Raw genomic sequence first — 25,474 nt, forward strand, 5'->3', positions numbered from 1 at the left:
CTCAGGTGGGCAGAAGACACCACCTTTATAGCAGAAAGTTAAGAGGAACTGAAGAGCCTTGATGAAGGTGAAAGAGGAGTGTGAAAAACTTGGCTACAACTCAACATTTAAAAAACTAAATTCATGGCATCTGGTTTCATCACTTCTTGGGAAATAGATGGGGAAACAATGGAAACACTGACAGTTATTTTCCTGGGCTCCAAAATCACTGCAGATGGTGACAGCAGCCATGAAATTAAAAGACGCTTGCTCCTTGGAAGAAAAGTTATGGCAGTTCTAGACAGCATATTAAAAAGCAGAGACATCACTTTGCCAACAAAGGTCCCTACAGTCAGAACTAGGTTCGTCTAGTCAAGGCTGTGGTTTTTCCAGTGGTCATGTACGGATGTGAGAGTTGCACTATAAAGAAAGCTGAGTGCAGAAGAATTGATGCTTTTGAACTGTGGTGTTGGAGAAGACTCTTGAGAGAGTCCCTTGGACTCAGGGAGATCCAACCAGTCCATCCTAAGTAGATCAGTCCTGGGTGTTCACTGGAAGGACTGATGTTGAAGCTGAAACTCCAATACTTTGGCCACCTGATGTGAAGAGCTGACTCATTTGAAAAGACCCTGATGCTGGGAAAGATTGAGGGCAGGAGGAGTAGGGACGATATAGGATGAGATGGTTGGATGGCATCACTGACACAGTGGACATGGGTTTGGGTGGACTCTGGGAGGTGGTGATGGACAGGGAGGCCTGGCGTGCTGTGGTTCATGGGGTCACAAAGAGTCGGACATGACTGAGCAACTGAACTGAACTGAACTGAATGGTTTTTCCAGTAGTCATGTATGGATGTGAGAGTTGGGCCATAAAGAAGTTTGAATGCCAAAGAATTAATGCTTTTGAACTGTGGTGTTGGAGAAGACTCTTGAAAGTCCCTTGGACTGCAAGGAGATCCAACCAGTCCATCCTAAAGGAAATCAGTAATGAATATTCATTGGAAGAACTGATGCTGAAACTCCAATACTTTGGCCACCTAATGCGAAGAGCCAACTCATTGGAAAAGACCCTGTTGCTGGGAAAGATTGCAAGCAGGAGGAGAAGGGGACGACAGAGAATGAGATGGTTGGATGGCATCACCAACTCAATGGACATGATTTTGAGCAAGCTCCGGGAGATGGTGAAGGACAGGGAAGCCTGGTGGGCTGCAGTCCATGGGGTCCAAAGAGTCGGACACGACCTAGTCACTGAACCACACCAATAAATATTCCATTGTATGTATGTATCACAACTCCTTTATTCATTCATCTGTCAGTGTATATCTGGGTTGCTTCCATGTCCTAGCTGTTGTAAATAATGCTGCAGTGAACACTGGGGTACATGTGTCTTTTTCAATTATGTTTTTTCAGTATATTTGCCCAGTGGTGGGATTGTTGGGTCATACAGTAGTTTTATTCCTAGATATTTAAGGAATCTCCATACTGTCCTCTATAGACTGTATCAGTTTACATTCCCACTAGCAGTGCAAGAGGGTTCCCTTTTCTCCACATCCTTTGTAGAATTTATTGTTTATAGAATTTTTGATGGTGGTCATTCTGACCGGTGTGAGGATATATTTCATTATAGTTTTGATTTGCATTTCTCTAGTAATGAGTGATGTTGAGCCTCTTTTCATGTGTGTTATCTGTATGTCTTCTTTGGAGAAAGGTCTGTTTAGGTCTTCTGGCCACTTTTTGATTGGGTTGTTTTTCTGGTGTTGAGTTACATGAGCTATTTGTATATTTTGGAGATTAGTCGTTTGTTAATTCTGTTTCAGTTTTGCGTGTGTGTTTATGTTTCTTGTTTTTGTTGTTATTTGTCGGATCTTGTATTTACCATTTGTCTTGGGTTCATCTTTTGTTTCTTGTTTTGATTTTTGTTTTTGTATGTTTGTTTTAATCCCCTTTAACAAACAGCTAGTAGAATCTCAGTTTTTTGGCTACTCCAGTATTCCTGCCTAGAGAATTCCATGGACAGAGGAGCCTGGCTGGCTTATAGTCCATGGGGTTGCAAAGAAAGCTTCAGTTTTTCTGTACATTTAACTGATAACTATATTATTTTAAAGTTTACCTAAATGGCTGTTCATTATTTAGGAAAAATTCATGAGTAAATTCTTTCAGGGTTAATATTTGATTTTTCATTAGGAAGAACATTTTCTTCTTCCTAGTACATTTTTATTTTTAGATTCTTACGTTATGATGGGATAGACTTTTGAGGAGTTTAATTGCCTAAGAATATGGGAGACCTGGGTTCGATCCCTGGGTTGAGAAGATCCCCCAGAGAAAGGAAAGGCTACCCACTCCAATATTCTGCCCTGGAGAATTCCATGGACTGTATAGTCTATGGGGTTGCAAAGAGTCAGATGCAGCTGAGCAGCTTCCACAATCACGATCACATAGTGAGTCGTATGAATGTTGATAGGCAAAATCTTGAATTTTAATGTATTACTCTATAGTTTGAAAGGTATTACTGAAATGAACCTTAAATGACAGAGAAGTCTTAAATTAGACTTCTTAGTATCTTTATTTGGAGAGTCTTAATATCTATTATGTATTAGGATCTGTCTGTCTTGTTTGGATATATTAGTGCAAGCTGTTTAGAAAATTTTAATCTTTAGGAATAAGGGGCCAAGGACATCTGTATTCTTTATGGCATTTCATCTATAATTGAAGCAAATTATATTTTTCTAAAAAGCTAAAAACAACTTAAATATTAAACAGTGAATGGTATTCAAGTATACTAGCAGAAAGCAGTTGAAAATATGAGTTATTAACTCTTTCAGTGAAATATGAAATACCTAGCAGTCAGCTTGAAGCCACGTATATGGTCTTCCTGGTGGCTCAGACAGTAGAGAAACTATCTGCAATGTCGGTTTGATCCCTGGGTCAGGACATATATCCACTGGAGAAGGAAATGGCAACCCACTCCAGTATCCTTGCCTGGAGAATTCCACAGACAGAGAAGACTGGTGGTCTGCAGTCCATGCGGCCACAGAGAGTCAGACACAACTGACTGAGTAACACACACACAGAGCAATCAGCTTAACAGGAAATGTATATAGTTTGTTGTAAGAAAGCTGTGAAACCTACTGATGGTATAGAGGAATACTTAAATACAGAGCAGTTTTTGTTGCAGAACAGAAAGATAAAGTAGAGATCATTGTTTTTTCCAGATAAATCTGTAAATTTGGTATAGTGCCAATCATAGCACCAAAAAAGAGAATGTGTATTTGAAGTCGGGGGAGGAAAGAGGAAAGGGGGAAGGAGGAGAGATAAAAAGAGAATATGTGCATGTATTTTGAAGGGATATAGTTAGATTTAATGATTCACTTAGCGCTACATCTTCCAAAATTGCAAGCCACTAGCCACATGTTGGTATTTAAATTTATATTGATTAAAATTCAATGATATTTATGGTTTTTCTGCTGGCAGTAGTCACAAGCACTCAGTAGTCACACTTGTGGTTAAGTAACTCCTATATTGGACAAAACAGATTATATTATACACTTATATCATGACAGAAACTTCTTTTGGACAGTTTGATGTAGAAAAGTTAAAAACTCGAAAGCAACCAAGTAAAAATTAAGAGCAATTTGGAGTGATTTCTCCACAGATAAAAAAATATGTTATAAAACAGCATTTAATTAAAAGTGTAGTTCTTGTCCCAGATCATATTGAAAAGTAAAAGTCTCTCAGTCGTGTCTGACTCTTTGCAACCCCGTGGACTATACAGTCCATGGAATTCTCCAGGCCAGAATACTGGAGTGGGTAATGAACCATTCCCTTCTCCAGGGGATCTTCCCAATCCAAGGATCAAGCCCAGGTCTCCCACGTAGCAGGTGGATTCTTTACCAGCTGAGCCACCAGGGAAGCCCCAAATTATATTAGATGAGTGAAATACAGCTCACCTTTGATTATGTTATATAATCTGATTTTTTCCCTAGTCAAATTGGTTATAGATAAGTTGTTCTTAGTTGTGACTTTATGAAATTTTTTCCACTAATATTAAGATTTTTTATAATTAGGAATTTACTACCTATTCTCAAGTGTCTTTAGAATTTTTGCCTTTTATCCAAATTATTTCCATAACTTCTTTTCCAATTTACTTTTCTCTAATTTCTCTCCATTTGTGTTCCACACTGCCATGGTTCTTTTTCTGGAAAACATTTAAACCTACCTGATGCTCCAAAATTTCCAAGAATATTTTTCATTCATCAGGAAAACATTCAAGATGTTTCACAATCAGGCCCCAATTCACTTCTCCAGCTTTCACCTTCATCCTTAATATAGAATCCCATTTTGTTACTAGGACTAAATTCTAAACCTAGAAAGTACTAGCAATGACAGTTCTCATGAAGTATTCTAAATCTATGCTTTTCTATTTTTGAGGATGGAAAAAAAACTCAAGTATTTTGTCAGTAATATATTATTTTGTATAAAGATTGATTTATTTTATTTCTCCTCTAATTTTATTTCTTGTTTCCCTCTCACCTTGTCCTATTGAGAGTGGTAAACCCTTTAGCCAAGCATATTTTTCCTGTTGAAAGCCACATTTTTTAAAGATATTATGAAAAGGAAACTAATCACCCATTTTGTAATTTTCCTGGAAACCATATTGCTTTTGAAAATACTACACCGTCAGTTTTTTGTTATTTTACACTAATAAAATGGTAATATGTGGTTTTGATAATGTATTCTTGGCATTCAGAAGCCCAGTTTGAATGTGTTTAATGATGTTATTAAATTGTCTACTGAATTGAACCTGAATTAGGGGTTGCTTTCTTATTGTATGGTAAAGAAAACAAAGTGGCTTACATAGATTTCATTCTTCTGTTGTTTCATTATTCTATTGCTGTATAACAAGGCACCGTGAAACATAGTGGCTAAAAAATAATTATTTCTCATGATTTTCTGAATTAATTGGATAGTTCTGCTTTACATGATCTTGGCTGGGACAAGGGAAAAGACTGGAAGACCCAAAACAGCCTCATTCACCATGGCTGACAGTCAGTGCCAGTTGCCGGGTAGAAGTGCAGCTGGGGCTTTTGGCTAAAGGTCTTTGATGCTCCTTCATTTGAGTCACCTCGTAGGGTCTTTGAGCTCCCTCACATTACAGCTTCTGAATTCTAAGAAAGTGCATTAAAACAAGGCGGACACTACGAGGCATCGCATGACCTAGCTTCCAAAACCGCAGAGCATTATTTGTGCCACACTCTTTTTAGCAGAAGCCATCTAGAACCTGCCTAGATCCAAAGGAAAGGGAAATAGATAACATCTCTTGATGGTAGGGTGGTTTAATCATATTGCAGAAGAGCCCTTAGGATGGAAGATGAGAGGCATCTAGAGATTCATTTTATCACAATCTGTATTTGACTTATGAGGTTACTTTGCTCAGTTTCATATCACCAGAAAGATTACAGAGTTGAGAACTTGAAGGATATGTAAAGGACAGAGCAAATCATTTAAGTTTAATGGTATATAAGGCTCATGAAGAGGGGAGATACATGTTAGGAATGAAGTTGAGCCATGATTTGGGTCAGTTCATGCAGAGCCTTGTATGAGAGTTTCAGAGAATTTTGGACGAAGTATGTTATACATGGGTTCCATAAAGATCCATCTGTGTAAAACACATTAGAATGATTTGAGCAGTGAAGAATAGTAATCTAAGAGATGACGTAGATTACATTTACTGTAGAGATTAACAACAGAAGAGATTAACAACAACTTGAACCAAAGTAATAGAAATGAAAATGAAGAGGTGATGGTTTTCTCAAAAAACTGAAATATTTAAGTCAGTAAGAATTGGTAGCTAATTAGATGTGTGAATTAAAGCAAAGAAGAGGGTCAAGAGTTCAATAAGTATTAAAAGCTGAGTGTACCCTTTCTATATTTGAACGACACAGTATCATAAATGCCATTAATCACATTTTCACTGTTCCATTCCTTGAAAATCTTTCCCAGAATTATTAGAATCAAGCTATGTTATTTGATTAATATCACATTTAACAGGGTTTCATTTAACAGGGGCTCTGTGACAATCTGGAAGGGTGGGATGGGGATGGAGGTGGGAGGGAGGTTCAGGAGATTCAGGAGAGAGGGGACATGGGTCTGCCTATGGCTGATTCTTGGTGATGCATGACAAAAAACATAAAATTCTGTAAAGCAGTTATCCTTCAATTTTTTTTTAAGAAGTGGGGAGAAAAATTATACAAAAGTTGTCTTGTCATTTTAAATTTTAAACTCTAAATTTCTGTGCTACTTTTTTCCCTAGGTTAATGGCACTGATGCAGATTATGAATATGAAGAAATCACACTTGAAAGGGTAAAAGCCTATTCATTATCTTAAGTTTTTATGAAAAGAAATCTGTTTCTTTAAAGAACTCTTTAAATATACTGCTCTTTCATATAGAATCTAAGGAAGATCATCTTTCAAAAGCAGAACCATGTAATAATATTAGTTTCTTTAATAAGTCCACATATCATAAAATTAGCTGTGGTATTTTCAGAAAATGTTGCTTTTCTTTAAGAACTTTTTTAAAAAATAAACTTTTATTTAAAATTTTTAGATTTGTAGAAAAGTAGTACAGAGAATTTCCATTTACCCTAGACTCAGTTTCACCTAATTATTAACATCTTATATTACTAAAATACATTTGTTTCAACCAGTGAAGTAATACTGATACATTATTATCAACTAAAGTTTATACTTTATTTGAGTTTCCTTACTTTTTGTTTTTCTCCTCCAGAAACCTATCTGGAATACCATATTACATTTAGTTATTATGTCTCCTTGTGCTCCTCTGACAATATCTCAGATTTTCTCAGTTTTTAATTTTATTATTTAGTTTTCATATAATGAAGTATTATTTATTTTAAATGAGTATTTTGTCTCTTGAGCTAGTAACTTGATCATTGTATCAGTTTTGTTTCCTAGCAAAATAATAACCATAGATTTACTGGAAAAGACCTTACTGAAAACTACTTATTATGCATTCCCCTAGTCAAAAAATAACTTACGGGCAGTTCAGTTGTAGGGAGATGAAGGAAATGTGGGTTCAATCCCTGGGTTGGGAAGATCCCCTGGAGAAGGGAATGGCAACCCACTCCAGTATTCTTGCCTGGAGAGTCCCATGGACGGAGTAGTCTGGTGGGCTACAGTCCATGGGGTCAAAAAGAGTTAGACACGACTAAGCTCATGCACACACACACACACTCACAATTCAGATGTGTGAATTTTCTTGATATATCTTCCCCTTAAGAATATCTGCATCAATTGATGCTATATTTTAGCGGTGCCACCTTGTCTGACCATCATTTTTTGGAAAATGAGGTGCTCTACATAAGTGACTTTTCTAAGTAACTGAATGTCTGTATATTTAAAGTTCCTAAAGGATTAGATTTATGTTTGTAGCCAGATAAGCTGAGTGAAAATAGACCTCAGAGGGTCTTTTACATGTGTAATAGATTTTTACTGCTTGTTTGCCTGAATTGGGGCCATCTGTTCAAGTGGGGTAGCTGACTGGGTCTTACAGGTAAACAATATTAATGTATTTGCACATTTTAATGTGTCATTTTGTTGGGTTTTTCCCCAGCTTTATTGAGATTTCTTGACATAATCCTAACTTTTTACCTCATTCATGTTTTCATTTTTTCCTAGTACCTTTTAAATTCTTTTAGTCAGAACTGTACATGTATTTTTCACTGATTAAAGGACTTGAGTACCAGGAATTAGGGAGATACTGTTAAAGTGTACAGACTTGCAACTAGATGATGAATAAGTTCCAGACTTCTTATATGCACAGCGTAGTGAATATAGTCAACAATACTGTATTGTGTACTTCAGAATTTGAAGAGACTAGTTCTTAAATGTTCTCACCATAAAAAATAATGGCAATTATGTGAGCTCATAGAGGTGTTAGCTAAATAAAGCTAGTACATAAAGTGGTAATCTAAACAAAGTAAGCTAAATAGAGTGGTAATCATATTGTTCTATATAAATGTATCAAATCAACATGTTGTACACCTTAAACCTACACAAAATTATTTGTAATTATAGCTTGATTTTTTTAAAGCGAATAAAAAAGAATAGCTGAGTATCTTGGTGTCCCTATACAACCTATTGATACTATTTACTACTACTTTAGTAACTCTTAAAGAGCTAAGACTGGAAAAATTTTTTTATTAAAATAGAATTTTAGGACTATCGTAGTTGAGTGAAATTTTAAGGTATTTTTTTTTATACAGTTTAGTAATATATCCAGATATACCCACTTATTTGAGCTCACTGAAAACCAAAGTTAAATCATTCTTGAAAAAATAAATGTCTAATACCTTTGAGATCAGTTTTTCTTTTTGTACCAGTAGAGAACCCGTCCTTCAAAGAAAATATTCAAAAATCAATACATAAAATGAGCAAGAAACAATGCTGCTTTGGTAAAATTAACTTTGCTGTCAAGAAAGCTTACCAATGTTAAATTCTCCAGTTAGACTTTCAGTATTTAAAAAATGCCTTTTGCTAGTCAGGTAGGTTTCTCGGTTAAACACCTCAAGGATGATGGCAGTGTTACTTAGCTGATACAATTTGGTAATTTTAAAATAAGATGATGGCAAAGTTAGCAGAAGCAAAGCCCCACCAAGTACACCTTTCTTAAAAGGCTGAAATAGTATATCAATATTACCTACTTGGAAGTAACAGCAGCACAAGGATCACTTAAGTGTTTTCTTCTTGGGATCAATTTGCCTTACCAAACATGAGCTAGATGAAGTCTAAAAGAAAGAGACCTAATAGTGACACCTCTACAAGGATGAACTATACATTTAAAGAAAGAATTGCCATGTCAAGGTTTCCTGGTTAGGGAAACTTGCGTCGGTGTTCTGGTGCGTGGAACTTGATTTCTTCTCTTTGGAGAGCAATGGAGTGCCCAGAAGGAACGTACCTCAACATAATAAAAGCTATATATGACAAACCCACAGCAAGCATCACCCTCAATGGTGAAAAATTGAAAGCATTTCCCCTGAAATGAGGAACAAGACAAGGGTGCCCACTCTCACCACTACTATTCAACATAGTGTTGGAAGTTTTGGCCACAGCAATCAGAGCAGAAAAAGAGGTAAAAGGAATCCAGATAGGAAAAGAAGAAGTGAAACTCTCGCTGTTTGCAGATGACATGATCCTCTACATAGAAAACCCTAAAGACTCTTTCAGAAAATTACTAGAGCTAATCAATGAATATAGTAAAGTTGCAGGATATAAAATTAACAGACAGAAATCCCTTGCATTCCTATATACTAACAATGAAAAAACAGAAAGAGAAATTAAGGAAACAGTACCATTCACCATTGCAACAAAAAGAATAAAATACTTAGGGGTATATCACCTAAAGAAACAAAAGACCTATACATAGAAAACTATAAAACACTGATGAAAGAAATCAAAGAGGACACAAACAGATGGAGAAACATACCGTGTTCATGGATTGGAAGAATCAATATTGTCAAAATTGCTATTCTACCCAAAGCAATCTATAGATTCAATGCAATCCCTATCAAGCTACCAATGGTATTTTTCACAGAACTAGAACAAATAATTTCACAATTTGTATGGAAATACAAAAAACCTCAAATAGCCAAAGTAATCTTGAGAAAGAAGAATGGAACTGGAGGAATCAACCTGCCTGACTTCAGATTCTACTACAAAGCCACAGTCATCAAGACAGTATGGTACTGGCACAAAGACAGAAATTTAGATCAGGAACAGAATAGAAAGCCCAGAGATAAATCCACGAACCTATGGACACCTTATCTTTGACAAAGGAGGCAAGGATATACAATGGAAAAAAGACAACCTCTTTAACAAGTGGTGCTGGGAAAACTGGTCAACCACTTGTAAAAGAATGAAACTAGAACACTTTCTAACACCATACACAAAAATAAACTCAAAATGGATTAAAGATCTAAATGTAAGACCAGAAACTATAAAACTCCTAGAGGAGAACATAGGCAAAACACTCTCCGACATAAATCACAGCAAGATCCTCTATGACCCACCTCCCAGAATATTGGAAATAAAAGCAAAACTAAACAAATGGGACCTAATGAAACTTAAAAGCTTTTGCACTACAAAGGAAACTATAAGTAAGGTGAAAAGACAGCCGTCAGATTGGGAGAAAATAATAGCAAATGAAGCAACAGACAAAGGATTAATCTCAAAAATATACAAGCAACTCCTGAAACTCAATTCCAGAAAAATAAATGACCCAATCAAAAAATGGGCCAAAGAACTAAACAGACATTTCTCCAAAGAAGACATACAGATGGCTAACAAACACATGAAAACATGCTCAACATCACTCATTATTAGAGAAATGCAAATCAAAACCACAATGAGGTATCATTACACTCCAGTCAGGTTGGCTGCTATCCAAAAGTCTACAAGCAATAAATGCTGGAGAGGGTGTGGAGAAAAGGGAACCCTCTTACACTGTTGGTGGGAATGCAAACTAGTACAGCCACTATGGAAAACAGTGTGGAGATTTCTTACAAAACTGGAAATAGACCTGCCATATGACCCAGCAATCCCACTTCTGGACATACACACCGAGGAAACCAGATCTGAAAGAGACACGTGCACCCCAATGTTCATCGCAGCACTGTTTATAATAGCCAGGACATGGAAGCAACCTAGATGCCCATCAGCAGATGAATGGATAAGGAAGCTGTGGTACATATACACCATGGAATATTACTCAGCTGTTAAAAAGAATTCATTTGAACCAGTTCTGATGAGATGGATGAAGCTGGAGCCCATTATACAGAGTGAAGTAAGCCAGAAAGATAAAGAACATTACAGCATACTAACACATATATATGGAATTTAGAAAGATGATAACGATAACCCTATATGCAAAACAGAAAGAGAGACACAGAAGTACAGAACAGACTTTTGAACTCTGTGGGAGAAGGTGAGGGTGGGATGTTTCGAAAGAACAGCATGTATATTATCTATGGTGAAACAGATCACCAGCCCAGGTGGGATGCATGAAACAAGCACTCGGGCCTGGTGCACTGGGAAGACCCAGAGGAATTGGGTGGAGAGGGAGGTGGGAGGGGGGATCGGGATGGGGAATACATGTAAATCCATGGCTGATTCATATCAATGTATGACAAAACCCACTGAAATGTTGTGAAGTAATTAGCCTCCAACTAATTAAAAAAAAAAAAAAAAAACTCAACATTCAAAAAATGAAAAAAAAAAAAAGAAAGAAAGAATTGTAGACCAAACTCTTGAAAGTACTCAGTACATCTTCAGCCTCACCTATTCAGCAGTAATACCTCTGAATTCATAGAGAAAAGAATAGCTTTCCTTATATTTTTTAATTTAAAAATCATCATATCCCCTATATACATATATACATATATGTACATATATATGCCTTTATATGTGTGTTGCCTATGTTGGTACAGTTTCTAGGTCCTATAGTGACAGGAACCTATCAATGATTTTTTTTCAATGTCAATTTTTCCCCCTCTATTCCCAGGGAAATTCAGGGCTTGGTTTCAGCATTGCAGGAGGTACAGACAACCCACACATTGGAGATGACTCAAGTATTTTCATTACTAAAATTATTGCAGGGGGAGCAGCTGCCCAAGATGGAAGATTGCGGTATGTTTTGTACTTGATGTTATGATACCAAATCCGCTTTGTATCTTTTTCTTGAGAGAAAATAAACGGTGAATAAATACAAATAAGAAACATTATCATAATAACTAACATAAGGTAGATGCTCAAATATCAAATGAATGAATGAGATAATTGTGCTTTAAGCATTGTTTCCCTCTTTTCATTTAGGAATTCAATTTTACCTTAGAAATTAAACATTTTGAATAATACATTTGATTAATGATTTAAATATTTCTGAGCAAATGTGTAGAAATTGTAGATTTCCCATTGTATTTTCTGGGTGGGGAATATGTATAAACTTACTTAAGGTTTAGGAAATCATATATTGATATATCCTAAGTTTTTATCTCATACCTGTTGGTTCAGGTGGTAAAGAATTTGCCTGCATTGCAGGAGACCCAGGTGTGATCCCTGGGTTGGGAAGATTCCCTAAAGAAGGGAATGGCTATGCACTCCAGTATCCTTGTCTGGAGAATCCCTTGGACAGACGAGCCTGGGGAGGGGCGCTGTGGTCCATGGGGTCACAAAGAGTTGGACAAGACTGAGCGAATCGCACACAGACACAAGCACCACAAAGAGAAAAGATTAATGCAGACTTTAAATAAATTAATCTATTTTCTAAATTGAATAAATGTAAGTAACTGGTCTTTTGTTTAATGTTCCATTGCAGAAGATATCCTTAATATCTTGTTAAACAAACATCTTTGGCACCTTTGTTGTTTCTTTAGACGCCATCTTAGATCATAGATTGTGGCACTTTTCCTGTTGCCTTGTTTGTTGTTTTTTACACATGGTGACAGTTTTCTAAAAGTTTTAGAACTAAAGATTTTATATGGTCTGTGAGAAACGGTATTTTATTTTAAGGCTATTGGTGCCTTATGCAGCTCTTCAGTTTCTAAACTTCTCACTGGATATGATAAGTGGTATATTAATGAAATTAGATATAAAATTAATAATTTGAACATTCATATAAATGTAGGTATTTACTTCCTGATTTTGTTATTTGCCTTTTATTTTTACTTCTTGTATGAAAATTAATGTTCCATTTGTTTCACTGGAGAACTGACTTGTAGTACTAAATGTAAGGTATCACTGTCTTTGGATATAGAATTTCTTTTCTCTAAACTTAATTTGATATATTACAGAAGTTTAGCATGATCGCTTGAAATGTTTTAATTGTATTTTGTTCCCGTTCCCTGCCCAATTTGAGATGACCATCTTTTTGTTTTCTACATGAAAACCATCCGGTTGAAACTAAGGCCAATTTATTTATTTATTTTTTGGGGGGGTAATATAATTGCTTCACAATGTTGTGTTAGTTTCTGCTGAATAACAAAGTAAATCAGCTATATGTGTACATATATCCCCGCCCTCCTTGGGCCTCCATCCCGCCACTCTAGGTCATCACGTAGTACCGAGCTGAGCTCCCTGTGCTAAGCAGCTGCTTCCCACTAGCTATCTGTTTTACATATGGTAGTGTGTTTATGTCAATGCTACTCTCAGTTCATCTCACCCTCTCCTATCAGCTGAGTGGTTCACAAATCTGTTCTCTCTGTCTGCATCTGTATTCCTGCCCTGTAAGTAGGTTCATCAGTACCATTTTTCTAGATTTCATATATGTGTGTGTGTGTTAATATATGATATTTGTTCTTCTCTTTCTGACTTACTTCAGTATGACAGACTCTGGGTTCACCCACATCACTACAAATGACCCAAGTTCATTCCTTTTGATGGTGGAGTAATATTCCATTGTATATATGTACCACATCTTCTTTATCCATTCATCTGTTGCTGGACATTTCAGTTGCTTCCAGTTCTGGCTGTTGCAAATAGTGCTGCAGTGAACATTGGAGTACATGTATATTTTTTATTACAGTTTTCTCAGGGTATATGCCCAGTAGTGGGATTGCTGGGTATTATGGCAGTTCTACTTTTTAGTTTTTTAAGGAACCTCCATACTGTTCTCCATCATGACTGTATCAATTTACATTCCCACCAACAGTACAAGAGAGATCCCTTTCTTTACACCCTCTCCAAAATTTATTGTTTGTAGATCTTTTGATGATAACCACTTTGACTGGGATGAGATGATACCTTGTGGTTTTGATTTGCATTTATCTAATAATTAGTGAAGTTGAGCAACTTTTTATGTGTTTGTTAGCCATCTATATATATTTTCTTTGTAGAAATGTCTGTTCAGGTCTTCCACCCATTTTTTTATTGGATAGTTTGAGGGTTTTTTGGTATTGAGCATGAGCTCCTTGTGTATTTTGGAGATTAATCCATTTTCAGTTGTTTCATTTGCAAGTATTTTCTCCCATTCTGTGGGTTGTCTTTTTCTCTTGTTTATGGTTTTCTTTGCTGTGCAAAAGCTTTTAAGTTTAATTAGGTCTCATCTGTTTATTTTTATTCCTATTACTCTAGGAAGTAGATCAAAGAGCATCTTGCTGCGATTTATGTCAAAGAGTGTTCTGCCTATGTTTTCCACCGAGAGTTTTATAGTGTCTGACCTTACATTTAGGTCTTTAATCCATTTTGAGTTTATTTTTGTCCATGGTGTGAGGAAATGTTCTAATTTCATGCTTTTACATTTGTTGTCCAGTTTTCCCAGCATAACTTATTAAAGAGACTGTCTTCTATCCACTGTATATTCTTGTCTCTTTTGTCAAAGATAAGGTGTACCCATAGGTGCATGGATTTATCTCTGGGCTTTCTAGCTTGTTCCATTGATCTGTATTTCTGTTTTTGTGCCAGTACCATACTATCTTGATTACTGTAGCTTTGTAGTATAGTATAAAGTCAGGGAGCCTGATACCTCCAGCTCCGTTTTTCTTTCTCAAGATTGCTTTGGCTATTTGGAGTCTTTTTTAAATTAACTTACTTTTGGCTTTGCTAGATTTCCATTGCTGGGTTTCTCTAGTTTTGGTGAGTGGAGTCTACTTTTCATTGCAGTGAGTAGGAGCTACACTTCTCATTTCAGTGGCTTCTCTTGCTAGATTTCCATTGCTGGGTTTCTCTAGTTTTGGTGAGTGGAGTCTACTTTTCATTGCAGTGAGTAGGAGCTACACTTCTCATTTCAGTGGCTTCTCTTGTTGAAGAGCACCAGCTCTAGAGTACGTTGACTTCAGCATCTATGGCACATAGGCTTAGTTGCTCTGTGGCACATGGAATCTTTCCTGACCAGGGGTCGAATCTGTGTCTCCTGCCTTGGCAGATTCTTAACCACTGGACACCAGGGAAGCCCTTTTCAGAGTCTTTTGTGTCTCCATATAAATTGTTAACAAAGTTTTTCTAGTGGGTTGGCCAAAAAGTTTGTTTGGGTTTTTCCATACAGTCTTAGGGAAAACTCAGAACAAACTTTTTGGTCAACTCAAAATTTCTGTGAAAAATACCATTGGTAATTTGATAGGAATTTCATTGAATCTGTAGATTGTTTTTCGGTTAGTGTAGTTATTTTCACGGTGTTGATTCTTCTAATCCAAGAATGTGGTATATCTCTCCATCTTTGTGTCATCTTTGATTTTGTTTCATTAGCGTCTTATAGTTTTCTGTGTACAGGTCTTTTGCCTCCTTGGGCAGATTTATGTCTAGGTATTTTGTTCTTTTTGTTGCAGTTGTAAATGGGATTGTTTCCTTAGTTTCTCTTTCTAATTTTTCATTGTTAGTGCATAGAAATGCAAGAAATTTCTGTGTATTAATTTTGTATCTGCAACTTGACTAAACTCGTTGATTAGCTCTAATCATTTTCTGGTGGCTGTATGTATAGTATCATGTCATCTGCAAACAGTGACAGTTTTATTTCTTCTTTTCCAATTTGGATTCCTTTTATTTCTTTTTCTTATCTGATTGCCATGACTAGGACTTCCAAAACTTTGTTGAATAATAGTGGCAAGAGTAGGCACCCTTGTTCCTGATCTTAGAGGAAATGCTTTCAGTGTTTCACCATTGAGAATAATGTTTGCTGTGGGTTTGTCATATATAGCCTCTATTATGTTGAGGTAGGTTTCCTGTGTGCCCACTTTCTGGAGAATTTTTGTCATATATACATGTTGAATTTTGTCAAAAGCTTTTTCTGCATCTATTGAGATTATCATATGGTTTTTATCCTTTCATTTGTTAATATGGTATAGCACATTGATTGATTTGCATATATTGAAGAATTGCTGCATCTCTGGGGTAAACCCCACTTGGAGATCAGTTTATTTTTTAATAAATCAATGAATTAATCTAATTTGCTACTGTGACATTAAGCTAGTTATTCGGTCTAAGTCTTAGGTTTCTTATCTTTAAATCACTGCTCTATTGGTCATTATCTGGGTGGCTTTGGGAAAGTTATTTAAACTTTGTGCCTCAGTTTTTCCATCTGTAAAATAGGGACATAGATAGATCTACCTTACAGGTTGTTGTAAGGGTTAAAACACTAAAAGAAGTTCGTAGCTTATAATTGGTACTAAATAAGTATTTTCTGTTTTTCTAAAGTATTTTAATTTCTGTACATAGACAGCTGTCATTAGCATCTAATATTTTTGTAAAATAATCTATTATTTGCACTATTTCCTTTGATGGCCCTTGAGAAGTGTTTGTATTTATATAAGTATTTGATATATTGGAATTTAACATGAAGTTTCTTCTCAGAAAAAATTGTAGTAAATAGTTATCCTTAAAAATATGAAAATAAAAATTGGCAAATTTAAAAATTGATATTAAATTTTTAATATTTAATTTTTATTTTAAATTTTTCCTCAGAGTCAATGACTGTATTTTGCGAGTAAATGAAGTAGATGTTCGTGATGTAACACATAGCAAAGCAGTTGAAGCATTGAAAGAAGCAGGATCTATTGTACGCTTGTATGTAAAAAGACGGAAACCAGTATCAGAAAAAATAATGGAAATAAAGCTCATTAAAGGTCCTAAAGGTATGAACTAAATCAAACAAAAACAAATTATTAAGTAAGAAATCTCTAAGTGACATTTAACTCTTAAGTTATATATGACACACATTCTAAAATTAGCAATACTGGTAATCTGTAGAATTTACTGAATTTGGAGGGGTGGGGTTTCCCTGGTGGCTCAGCTGGTAAAGAATCCACCTGCAATGTGGGAGACCAGGGTTTGATCCCTGGGTTGGGAAGATCCCCTGGAGAAGGGAACAGCTACCCACTCCGGTGTTCCTGCCTAGAGAATTCCATGGACAGAGGAGGCTGGCGGGCAAAGAGTCAGATACGACTGAGCAACTTTCACTTTCACCTTAGTGATTTTTAGAATTTCTCTGTTATTTCTACTGAGTTTTAAGTAGCTTTCGGCATAAACATTTTGAAGTCATGTATAGTATTGATATTAACTTGTAATCATTAATCTACAAAGTATATTAAATGCAGATACACAGGATAAAAGAAGAAAATATTAATGAGCATATCATTAGTAGTTATATCTGCAGTGAAGACTATTAGGATGTGATCTGAATTTTGAAGACATGGATGGGATTGAGGATAAATGGAAATACTGATTCTAAGTCATGGCTTCATGAAAAATGAATAGAGAGCTACAAGTTTGGTATTAAGGCCATGGGATTTATGAATTACTGAAATTCCTTACTTAAAATTAATTCATAGAATATTGAAAAAGAACAAAAACATCTGCATTTCTGAAGCTGTTAGTTCTGCCCACCATCCATTTTTTTTTTCTCTCAGTTGTTTTAATCTTGTGGAAGTATTAAAAGTGTCAGTAAGAAGTGCAATTATGATGGAAACAAAAGTGAAACAATTTTACATGAATTCTTTGAACTAACACAAATGCATGAGACACTCTTAAGAAGTTCCTGGGAGGGAACGGGAAGGTACTTACTTGGAACTGTAGGAGCACTTAAATTTGTAACTGTCCCTGATTACAAAATACTTAGGATTTTAAAAATAGGTAAATAGATTCTTTTCTATTTTAAAAAGCATTAATTTGGTGAAATTATCACCTTTTAGAATCTGTTTTCTACTTTTCAGTCATTTCTTTCTGAACTTAGGTTTACATTTATGGGTAAAATTCTAAAACTAGTGTTTTCCAAACAGGTCTTGGGTTTAGCATTGCTGGAGGTGTTGGAAATCAGCATATTCCTGGGGATAATAGCATCTATGTAACCAAAATAATTGAAGGAGGAGCAGCTCATAAAGATGGTAAACTTCAGATTGGAGATAAACTGTTAGCAGTAAGTATAAACAATCCATTGTTTTAAAAATCACTTTGATGTCTTTTTTTTTTTCTGAAAGGCTCTGGAAATTCTACATGCCAAAAATGTTTAAATGACGTTTACACGAGTGAAGACTAGCCTTTCTTTAGTCAGGACCTAGAAAATAACTCTTCATTATCTGTTTGCTATTTCCATTTCCTCTGCTAGGTCCCTTCTCTTTTTCTTTTATCCTGTTTAGGAGCTTGGATGCACAAAATTGTTTAATCATAATCCTTAGGTTTGTAACAGTATCATCCTTTGTCATGTGTGACCTTCTTTTTCCCTTTCTTGTTCTAATCTATATAATGAAAACTGCTAGTTATTATCCAACCCAAGAATTAGAATATCAACAGTTTGTGTTTCTCATTCCTTTGCTTTTTAAAGATCACATACATATGCCTAAGTGTTTTGTTTAGTATTGTTTTGATAAAGACTTTAAAGGCTGTTTTGCAGTATGTAGTCTTTTAATACTTTTTTCCTCAATATTGTTTTACTGAGACTTATCCATATAAGAGATAAGATTTAGTCATTTCCCCTCTTCATAATATTCTATTCTGGAACTATAGACTATATCACAATTTATTTATCCAATCTTCATTAATAACTGTCTTAGTTCATATTCCCTACAAAAACAAACCTGAAGCTACTGTGCTAAGGTATTATTTGGAAGTAGAACGTCAGAGAGGCCGGAGTGAGTGGAAATGAAAAGGGAGGCAGAGAATGAGGGAAAGCCAATACAAGGTATTATGTTTCTGAGCTGGCTATAATTTCATAAGAAAATATAGCTGGTTGCTTATCATATAGGACAGTCTTCCAGGCAGGCAATGTGGAACTGCTAAACCTTAGATCCAGCTATCCAAGCAAAAGAAAGGATTGATCTCCTGGCCCCTCTTAGTCTCCTGTCTCTTGTTATATAGAGTCTACCCCACAGGGGTTAACTGTCCTAGATTTCTTGGCTGTGTTACCCAGCCCCTCTGGATGAATGCTAGGAAGGCCAGCTCCCACACTGTGGCACTGCACTTCCCCTGAACCCAGAAGTGTTGAAAGAGCTAGAGCCTCGGTGGTCTAGACACATCAGATGTGGTTTTCTGATATGTTATTGCTCTCATTATGTGAGCCACGCCCAAGCCCAGCCTTTACTACAGAAGAGATTGAAATAGTTCATAATGGTTGGTACAAGACAAGATAAGAATAGCAATAGCCAGGGCTCTCTTGTAAGCAAGCAGCCTAGGCCTAGTGGGCAAGTAGGCTCAAGTGAATCTGAAAAGGCATACAAAGTCTGATATAGTGGTGATTTGGGTTCGTTCCTCTTATTTATTTATTTGCCCTTTTGAATACCTCTGCTAAGAATAGCTGCTAGTTATTTCTGCTAGTTAATGATAGTGAAGAGGAAGAAACTGTCCTCCAACTGCTTTTCTGTAACTTATCCTCTCACGGCTATGACTTGTCATTTTTCCCCAAGCTACAACCAGCACTCCCTCATCTTCACATAGACCCACATACCCAACATACACGTACACCAATTCCAACACCTTTCTCCACTAGGTTTCTCATTCTTTTTTTAATTTCTTATGTCCTCCTTTATGGTTTCTCCAGAATCAATTTTAAGAGTAGGGAACAAGAAATTATACTGAATTTGCCATTTAATGAGGCTTTTGTTGCCATAACTCCACTGAAATTATTCAGTTTTATCTCTCACTTTAACTGATAAATCAGGCATTTGACACACCTTTTGCCTTCTTAAAATGCTCTTTCCAGGTTCCATACTACTTACCCTCTATCTTGCTATTCCTCTTAACTCACTGGCCATTCCTTCTCATTCTCCTTTCTGATGCATCTTTTCCCTAACCTCTAAACATTGCACATTTGCTTTTCTCTTTGACAGGTAGTCAAATAGCTTACTAAGTCTCATTGTACGTGATAGTAATAAGTATTGTTTTCTGAACTTCAGTCTCCTTATGTATATCTCAAGAGTCATCTCAAATAGACAGTTGGCCTTCTGTGTCCATGGGTTCCACATCTGTGGATTTAACCAACTGAGGATCAAAAATACTTGCAGGGGAAGAATTCCAAAAAGTTGTCAAAAGCCTAAACTTACTGGCTGCAGGCTAACAGCTATTCACATGGTGTTTACATTGTATTAGGTATGATAAGTAGTCTAGAGATGATTTAAGTAAGAGAGGGTGTGTTGTTCACTCACTAAGTCATGTCTGACACTTAGCAGCCCCATGGACTGCAGCATGCCAGGCTTCCCTGTCCTTTGCTGTCTCCTGGAGTTTGCTCAAACGCATGTCCATTGAGTTGGTGATGCCGTCCAACCATTTCATCCTGTGATGTCCCCTTCTTCACCTGCCTTCAATCTTTCCCAGCATCAGGGTCTTTTCTAATGAGTCAGTTCTTCGCATCAGGTGGCCAGAGGATTGGAGTTTCAGCTTCAGCATCAGTCCTTCCAATGAAAGTTCAGGACTGATTTCCTTTAGGACTGACTGATTGAATCTCCTTGCTATCCAAGGGACTCTCAAGAGTCTTCTCTAGCATCACAATTCAGAAGCATCAATTCTTTCACACTCAGCCTTCTTTAAGGTCCAACTCTCACATCCATACATGACTACTGGAAAAACCTTATCTTTGACTATATGGACCTTTGTCAGTAAGGTGATGTCTACTTTTTAATATGCTGTCTAGGATTGCCATAACTTTTCTTCCAAGGAGCAAGTGTCTTTTAATTTCATGGCTGCAGTCACCATCTGCAGTGATTTTGGAGCCCAAGAAAATAAAATCTGTCACTGTTTCCACTTTTTCCCCATCCATTTGCCATGAAGTGATGGGACCAGATGCTATGATCTTAGTTTTTTGAATGTTGAGTTTTAAGCCTGCTTTCCACTGTCTCCTTTCACCCTCATCAAGAGGCTGTTTAGTTCCTCTTTGCTTTCTGCCACTAGAGTAGTATCATCAGCATATCTGAGGGTATTGATATTTCTCCCAGCAATCTTGATTCCAGTTTGTGGTTGATCCAGCCCAGCATTTCACAAGATGTACTCTGTATAGAAGTTAAATAAGCAGAGTGACAGTATACAGCCTTGACGTACTCCTTTCCCATTATTTGGAACCAGTCCATTGTTCCATGTCCAGTTCCAGCTCTTTCCTTAATCTGCATACAGGTTTCTGAGGAGACAGTAAAGTGGTCTAGTATCCCGATATCTTTAAGAATTTCCCACAGTTCGTTGTGATCCACACACAGCTTTAGCATGGTGAATTTTCTGGAATTCTCTTGCTTTCTCCATGATCCAGCAAATGTTGGCAGTTTGATCTCTGGTTCCTCTGCCTTTTCTAAATCCAGCTTGTACATCTGGAAGTTCTCAGTTCACGTACTGCTGAAGCCTAACTTGAAGGATTTTGAGCATAACCTTGGTAGCATGTGCAATGAGCACAATTATACAGTAGTTTGAACATTCTTTGGAATTGCCCTTCTTTGTGATTAGAATGAAACTGACCTTTTCTAGTCCTTTGGCCACTGCTGCGTTTTCCAAATTTGCTGACATATTGAGTGCAGCACTTTAGGATCTTTTAGGAGCATCATCATTTAGGATTTTAAGTAACTCAGCTGTAATTCTATCACCTCCACTAGCTTTCTTCATAGTAGAAAGCTAGGCTTTCTGAGGCTTCCGAATGCCTGTTTGACTTCACACTCCAGGATGTCTGGCTCTAGGTGAGTGGCCACACCAACATGGTTATCTGGGTCATTAAGACCTTTTTTGTATGCTTCTTCCATGTATTCTTGCCACCTCTTTTTAGTCTGTTTTGCTTCTGTTAGGTCCTTACCGTTTCTGTCCTTTTTTATGCCCATCCTTGTATGAAATTTTCCCTTGGTATCTCCAATATTCTTGAAGAGATCTCTATAGTCTTTCCCGTTCTATTGTTTTCTCTATTTCTTTGCATTGTTCACTGAAGAAGACTATCTTATCTCTTCTTGCTGTTCTCTGGACCTCTGCATTCAGTTGGATATATCTTTCCTTTTCTCCGTTGCCTTTCATTTCTCTTCTTTTCTCAGCTATTTGTAAGGCCTCCTTAAGACAGCCATTTTGCCTTCTTGCATTTCTTTTTCTTTGGGATGATGTTGGTCACTGTCTCCTGTACAGTGTTATGAATCTCCATCCAAGGGATGTGTATGCAAATACTATTCCATTTTACATAGGAGCTTGAGAATCTGCAGAATTTTTTTTGATCCTTAAGAAGGGTAATTTGGGCAATGGGGTCATAGAATCATTCCCCCACAGATACCAAAGGACAACTGTATCTAAAAATAAACTTCCAAGTCACAACAACCCCCCCAACCCTGCCACCCCCAATTCTGCACTTTGCATAATTTTCACATCTAGTTAAATGGGAACTTTATCCTTCTAATTTGCCCACGTCTGAAAGTTTAGGATCATTCTCTTTCTTTCCCTCTCCACGTTGAATCCCTTAGCAAATCATATCAACTCTTTATTCAGTTATCTAATGCTACATAAGACAACACTAAAATTAGTGACTAAAATGACAACAGTTATTTATTTACTTATACTTCTGCAATTTGGGTGGGTTTGGCCAGGACAGCATGTCTTGACTCCTTGTAATGTCTACTGGGGTGGCTAAACTAGGGCCAGGGGTCCACTTTCAAGCTGGCTCATATATAGTGGAAGAGTGAGTTTTGCCTGTCAGCTGGGAGCTCAAGTGGGCCTGTTAGCCAGGTATTTTAATTCTCCAGTGGCCTGACCACATGGCTAAGTTGGGCTTCTTAACAAGATGTCCAGGTTCCAAGAGAAACATACCAGGAGTAAGCTTTCCAAGAACATAGTGCTAATGGGTGGCATTTATTAATCCTCGCTTTGCGTCACAGTTACTAATGTCTCATTGCAGGCCATCAGATGAACAGTATACCACAGGTGAATATTTCAGAATTCAAACAGTCCTCACTATACACTGTAGGGTGGGACCATAAGAATGACCATGCAGCCTAAACCCTGTAAAGCTTTATTAGTAATCAATGGGAAAGTTAGGATTGTTCTGTGACCTTCAGAAATTTTTTTTTTTAAGAAATTTTTGTCAGAACATTAAAAAAAAATCTTCTACAGTAGATTATAAAGTTACATATTAGAGAAATGGAAAATATACTAAAATGAACATTTGTTTAGTACATTGTAATTTAAAACACTAGAGACATTCTGCTGTGTTTAGAATGGATAATCATCCAGGACTTTTGTATAGCACAGGGAACTCTGCTCACTGTTATGAGGCGGACTGGATGGGAGGGAAATTCAGAGGAGAATGAATACATGTACATGTATGACTGAGTCCCTTTGCTGGCTACCTGAAACTATCACAACATTGTTAATTGACTATACTCCAGTATAAAATAAACAGTTCAAAGGCAAACATACACATGCAAAAAAAGTTTGCTGAAAAGAGGAACAGTCTAAACTTAATGCCAGCATAAGAGAAAAGATTAGGGCAAAACTTAACAATATAGAGAATAGGACAACTGTGCTGCTGCTACTGCTGCTAAATCACTTCAGCCGTGTCCAACTCTGTGTGACCCCATAGACAGCAGCCCACCAGGCTCCCCCGTCCCTGGGATTCTCCAGGCAAGAACACTGGAATTGGTTGCTATTTCCTTCTCCAATGCATGAAAGTGAAAAGTGAAAGTGAAGTCACTCAGTCGTGTCCAACTCTTAGCGACCCCATGGACTGCAGCCTACCAGGCTCCTCTGTCCATGGGATTTTCCAGGCAAGAGTACTGGAGTGGGGTGCCATTGCCTTCTCCGAGGACAACCATAGAGATCAACCAAACCAAAATTTGGGCCTTCAAAAAGATCAACAAAATTGACAAACCTTTAGCTAGACTGACAAAGAAAAAAATAACTCAAATTTCTAAAAGTAGGAATGAAAGAGCATAAGGCAATACTTTTATTTATGAGCAGCTCTATACCAACACATCAGGTAACTTAGATGAAATGGACAGATTCCTAGAAAGACACAACTACCACTCCTGTTCAACGGTATACTAAAGATTCTACCCAGAGGAATAAAGAGAAAAAAAAAAACACGACATTCAGAGTGGGAAGGAAGAAGTAAAATTTTGGGGATTTTCTTTTAGGTGAATAGTGTGTGTTTAGAAGAAGTTACTCATGAAGAAGCAGTAACTGCCTTAAAGAACACATCTGATTTTGTTTATTTGAAAGTGGCAAAACCCACAAGTATGTATATGAATGATGGCTATGCACCACCTGATATCACCAACTGTAAGTCTGTTTGCTTATAATCTATCTTATTTCCTTAGATGTGATAAATTTTAATGAAAGTTCCCAATATAAAGTTTAAACATTATACAAATATTTAAAACAGAACTGTTAAGCATTTTAACCTAATAATTTTTAAAAATCAATTTTAAGTCAGAATCTTCATAATAATAAGAGGGGTGAGTTTTTCACCTTTTTACCTATAATTTCATAACAATAATTATTTAAGGCATTGATTCTTAAACTTTTATGTAAATGATAGCCACCAAAGGTATTTGCTCATAATGGAGATTCTTGTTTTGTTCTAATAATTTTGAGATGGAACATAGAAATATACTTGAACAAGCACTTAATTTAACAAGCAAGGTAATTCTGATACTTCTAGTGCTGCTGGTTCATGGTCTGCGCTTTGAGAAATAATAACTTAAAATATTTCTAAGACTTGGGCTTTTCTATACTGTCAACTGTGTGAGCGCAGATACCATCTTTGTACTTCAAGCTCTTAGTGTATTACATAACACAGTTGTGCATAATACAATTATATTTCCTAGAATCATATTGTAATGAAAGTACCTAGGTAATTTTAAGCTTCCTATGTGACTTTCTTTTTTTAATATACAAGCTGAGATGAAATGTAAATGTATTTTTAATGTGTTCATGTTGATTGAAAAATGAAAGTTTTATTTGGTATACTGAGTCACTACTAGAAGCACCCATATGTAATAAAGATCAATATAGTCTATAGTCTGCTTTTCCAAGTTTTCCTTTTCTAAATTATAGAATTTTAGAGATATTTGTGGTTTTGTAATCATATTCAGTCTCTTTAATGAACAAAGATGATGTCTTATACTTCATTTTTGTCAGAACTTTACTACTTGGTGAAAATTCTTCCATATATTTGGCTTTCACAGGGCTTTATGTATATTTATTTATTAGGAGATGCAAATTCAATGATAAACTCTTTTAAAATTCACCAATTTAAATTTTGATCTTATTTATTATGCTGCCTTATCTGTTCAGGACAGCTAAGTGCCAGTTAACAGATTGAGAATTGGCATCCTGATTATGGCCAAATATACAAAAAACAGGCTGCTGCTTACAATTGAACTAGAAAGAAAACATTACTTTTTATTGAATTATCTCTTTTATATAAAATAATATGACATTTAAAAAATAGAGCTGGTCCTAAAGAGTAGTAATTAAATAATGATTAATTGTTTTCCTTAGTCATATGTAGGATATTTCTTGCCTTTTTCATCTGTTTTTAAGCTAATAGAATATT

The 25,474-nt window shown here is 36.4% G+C and overlaps 1 protein-coding gene across 12 annotated transcripts in view; it reads left to right on the forward strand.

Annotated features, from left to right (window-relative positions):
* Window positions 1-25,474, forward strand: part of DLG1 (discs large MAGUK scaffold protein 1) — a 261,867-nt gene that overhangs the window by 146,681 nt on the left and 89,712 nt on the right. For all 12 annotated transcript variants that reach the window (XM_043874579.1, XM_043874576.1, XM_043874577.1 and 9 more), the window contains 5 exons: window positions 6,289-6,339; window positions 11,555-11,679; window positions 16,444-16,613; window positions 17,757-17,893; window positions 24,051-24,195. In XM_043874579.1, coding sequence (XP_043730514.1) covers window positions 6,289-6,339; window positions 11,555-11,679; window positions 16,444-16,613; window positions 17,757-17,893; window positions 24,051-24,195 — 628 coding nt within the window. The remainder of the gene's footprint in view (window positions 1-6,288; window positions 6,340-11,554; window positions 11,680-16,443; window positions 16,614-17,756; window positions 17,894-24,050; window positions 24,196-25,474) is intronic.

Source organism: Cervus elaphus, chromosome 19, assembly GCF_910594005.1.
Source record: "Cervus elaphus chromosome 19, mCerEla1.1, whole genome shotgun sequence".
NCBI classification, from domain to species: Eukaryota; Metazoa; Chordata; class Mammalia; order Artiodactyla; family Cervidae; genus Cervus; species Cervus elaphus.